Genomic DNA, 3,034 nt, shown 5'->3' with positions numbered 1-3,034 from the left:
ATGTGAACATCACCCCTTTATATGTCTTATGTTCACAGGAAGTGAAGGCTTGTTAAGCCCTTAATACACCATAATCCCTAAGTGGTTGTAAAAAAGAATAACATTATTATATAAATTAAAAAAGAAAATATTATTTTTATAAACGAGTAAATGAGCTTAAATATAACACTTACATTAAAAATATGTTTTAAAAAAGGTCATATATATTTTAAAAAGTAATATAGAAGAAAATTTTCTATTTGAAAGCAATTTTTCTGTCTATTTCAGTCTTTTAAATTCCCAATCCGCTTGAATTCAATGTGATTCCCCGAAAAAGCAGGCCCGGCAGTTCACCGGCAATGAAAGAGCAAATGACCAATATATTCGGTGAGAAGCCACGTCAACACCAAGAAACATGCCACGCGTCTATTTCCTAACACGTGTCACACACCTAATGCGTCTGCCATTTTATTTTTGCCATAACGAAATCCCCATCTATATATAATATGCTCTATTCTTGATCATCTTCAAAACATTTAAAGTCTTAGCAGCAAATGGAGTCACAGTTGCAGCACACTCATGGCCGTCACTACGATGACCAAGACCCTCTCACCGCCACCGCCGGCCATCGCTCTGGTAACAACCATCCGATCCATTGCTCTCTGTAATTTAATTAACTCACGATATATGGTATGGGTTTCAAGATGATGTGTTTTTATGTTGTTGAAGGTCATGATTACAATGAAGAGCATCATGGCGAGAAGAAATCCGTGATCAAGAAAGTTAAAGAAAAGGCCAAAAAGTTAAAGAACACGATCACAAAGCATGGACATGGTCATGGAGACTCTGATCAGCATCAAGATCACCAGGATGAAGAGGATGACGATGATGATGAAATGGAGAAAGACGCTGAAGTCCATGGCGCACCAAGTAAGTCTTGTTTGTTCTTGAATCCATTTCATGATTATAGCTGTACGACAAAGACACATGTACATAATTAAAGCGTCGATTTTTGAATTTGCATGCAGTGTATGATTCAGCTAGAGTTGGCCTGGGTGGTCCTGATGCAATTTTTGCACAGCCCAGGGGTAATTTGGAAAGGCCATCAATGATGGCTGAGGATCGTTACACAGGACATAGTCAAGAAGTAAATCCAGAAAAATGGAGGGGTAAAATTGGAGCACCAACTGGAATGGAGGAACACCCATTTGCCCCCAACCCAACTCCATATGGTACAACCCGTAAAGCATGAAGTACTATTTGATATGCTTTGAATTTTGACTTTAACCATTTGACTTGTGGGAGCTATTACAGGATCAAGACATGTAGCTGACCAATTTGGCAACCGTGGGTCAGGGCAGGACATGAATCAGGAAGGATTGAGGGGTAGAATCGGGAAATCAACAGGGATGGTGGAGGATCCCAATGGCCCAAAGGGTTCAGCTCCTTCAAACTATGAGACCAAAGTTACTGATCCAACACATACAGGTACAAGTCGTGAAGTGTAAAGTACATTTCAATGTAAAAGCGTTTCAATTTCAGTATGACAGTTTTCGTGTTTATGCATTTGTGATTAAAGGTGGTAAGGAAGCACAACTCTCGCAGATCCAACATTCTCTTGGCAAAATGGGCATCCGCGATGAACACGATTCTAGTTCCGATTTTGAGCCGAAAACCTTAGATCATAACCACCCTGAAAATCTACCACGTGATACCGTCACCGGAAACCCATCAAGCCGGAGCAGCAGCTACGTCGAGAAAATATCATCCTCTGCTTCCGCCATAGCCGATAAAGCTGCAGACGTTATCACCTCCAAACTTGGGTATTCCAGCCAAACCCCAAGTACCGGACAACATGAAACCGGAAAAAGTTCAGGCGCTGCAACGGATTACGCGCATAAGATTACCGACACAGTGACAGGGACATTGGCGCCGGTTTATGAGAAAGTGGTGGATGCTGGTAGTGCAGTGATGTCAAAAGTGCAAGGGAGTGTATCTGGAACAGGGCAACCGCAAGTTCAGAGAGGATCTGATACGAGTTCAGGGAGTAGGGCGATGGAGAAAGGGAGGGAAGCCGATAAGGGGGTGTCGGTGAAGGAATATTTGGTAGAGACGTTGAAGCCTGGGGACGAAGATAAGGCGTTGTCGGATGTTATAACGCATGCTTTTCACAGGGGAAACCATGGAGAGAGCGAGAAGAAATCGGGAGAGGATAGACCAATAGATAGAGTGACGGAGTCTGTTGAAGTCCGAGAACGATTAGGGAGTGATCATCGGGAAGAACATGAACATTCCGGCAATGTGATCACTGCGGATAAAGGTGTGGCAGATAGGTTGATAGGCGCAATGGGGTCGTGGTTTGGTGGGAAAGGGAATGTGCCACAGGGATCTCTCGGAACGTCTTTTGGTAAGTATATGTAATATGAAGATGTGTATGATCATCTTGGAAAATCGAATTCGAATTGCAAATTAAAGTGTTTTTTGTTCTGTTTGTATTTGCAGTGACGGATGAAGGGTTGTCCAGTAATGCCCCCGGCAGTAAGAAGAGTGGAAGTGGGAGACAAGATTGAGTGTTTGGTTTGGTTATATGATGGTGTTGGTGTGGAATAAAAAAATGTTGGTTTGACTTTTCTTTTTAATGTAAAGATGTGTGTTACTGTTTGTATATGAAGAAGATGTGGTCTGGAAGATCGGTCGTTTTGTATTACACAGTTAAATCTTTAGTTTTGGCCTGTATTTTTGCGATTCGCGCACCAGTAATAAACAAGAACACGGTTTTACTTTGTGGTTTACTTCAGCAAATTAGTCACAAAAAGGCAAAAAGCCTGTTGTCCAATCTAGGAAGGCAGTTGGCCATAGGCCAAGAACCAAATGCGTGGATGTTCTGCACTTCTGCTGTGTAGAGCGCAAGCAAATACGTGGTGTGTGTTTGTAGTGTTTCTATATTTAGATTTAAGTTAAAAAATTGCTTCATATTTCAGGTTTTATTAATTAAAAGGTTTTATTAATTAACAAATCTTAATGTTTAAAACTTGTGCAATTATGGTTATGTTTT

General features: G+C 41.2%; 1 protein-coding gene across 1 annotated transcript; it reads left to right on the top strand.

Moving 5' to 3' along the window:
- Positions 1–304: 304 nt before the first annotated feature.
- LOC145088865 (low-temperature-induced 65 kDa protein-like) lies at positions 305–2,762 on the top strand. Its single transcript, XM_079027295.1, has 6 exons — positions 305–615; positions 709–909; positions 1,008–1,211; positions 1,294–1,467; positions 1,559–2,386; positions 2,482–2,762. The coding sequence occupies exons 1-6, from the start codon at positions 534–536 to the stop codon at positions 2,547–2,549; spliced, it is 1,557 nt and encodes a 518-aa protein (XP_078883421.1). The 5' UTR covers positions 305–533; the 3' UTR covers positions 2,550–2,762.
- Positions 2,763–3,034: the final 272 nt, after the last annotated feature.

The sequence above is a fragment of the Lactuca serriola genome, chromosome 2, assembly GCF_051521515.1.
Source record: "Lactuca serriola cultivar US96UC23 chromosome 2, Lser_US96UC23_V15, whole genome shotgun sequence".
NCBI lineage: Eukaryota > Viridiplantae > Streptophyta > Magnoliopsida > Asterales > Asteraceae > Lactuca > Lactuca serriola.
Note: the sequence above shows the minus strand (reverse complement) of the source record. Positions and strands in the feature narration are given on the sequence as shown.

Coding starts and splice junctions, on each gene's coding strand:
- LOC145088865 (XM_079027295.1), top strand. CDS start 534: ATGGAGTCACAGTTGCAGCACACTCATGGCCGTCACTACGATGACCAA. Junction 910..1,007: donor TGAAGTCCATGGCGCACCAA/GTAAGTCTTGTT, acceptor ATTTGCATGCAG/TGTATGATTCAGCTAGAGTT. Junction 2,387..2,481: donor ATCTCTCGGAACGTCTTTTG/GTAAGTATATGT, acceptor TTGTATTTGCAG/TGACGGATGAAGGGTTGTCC.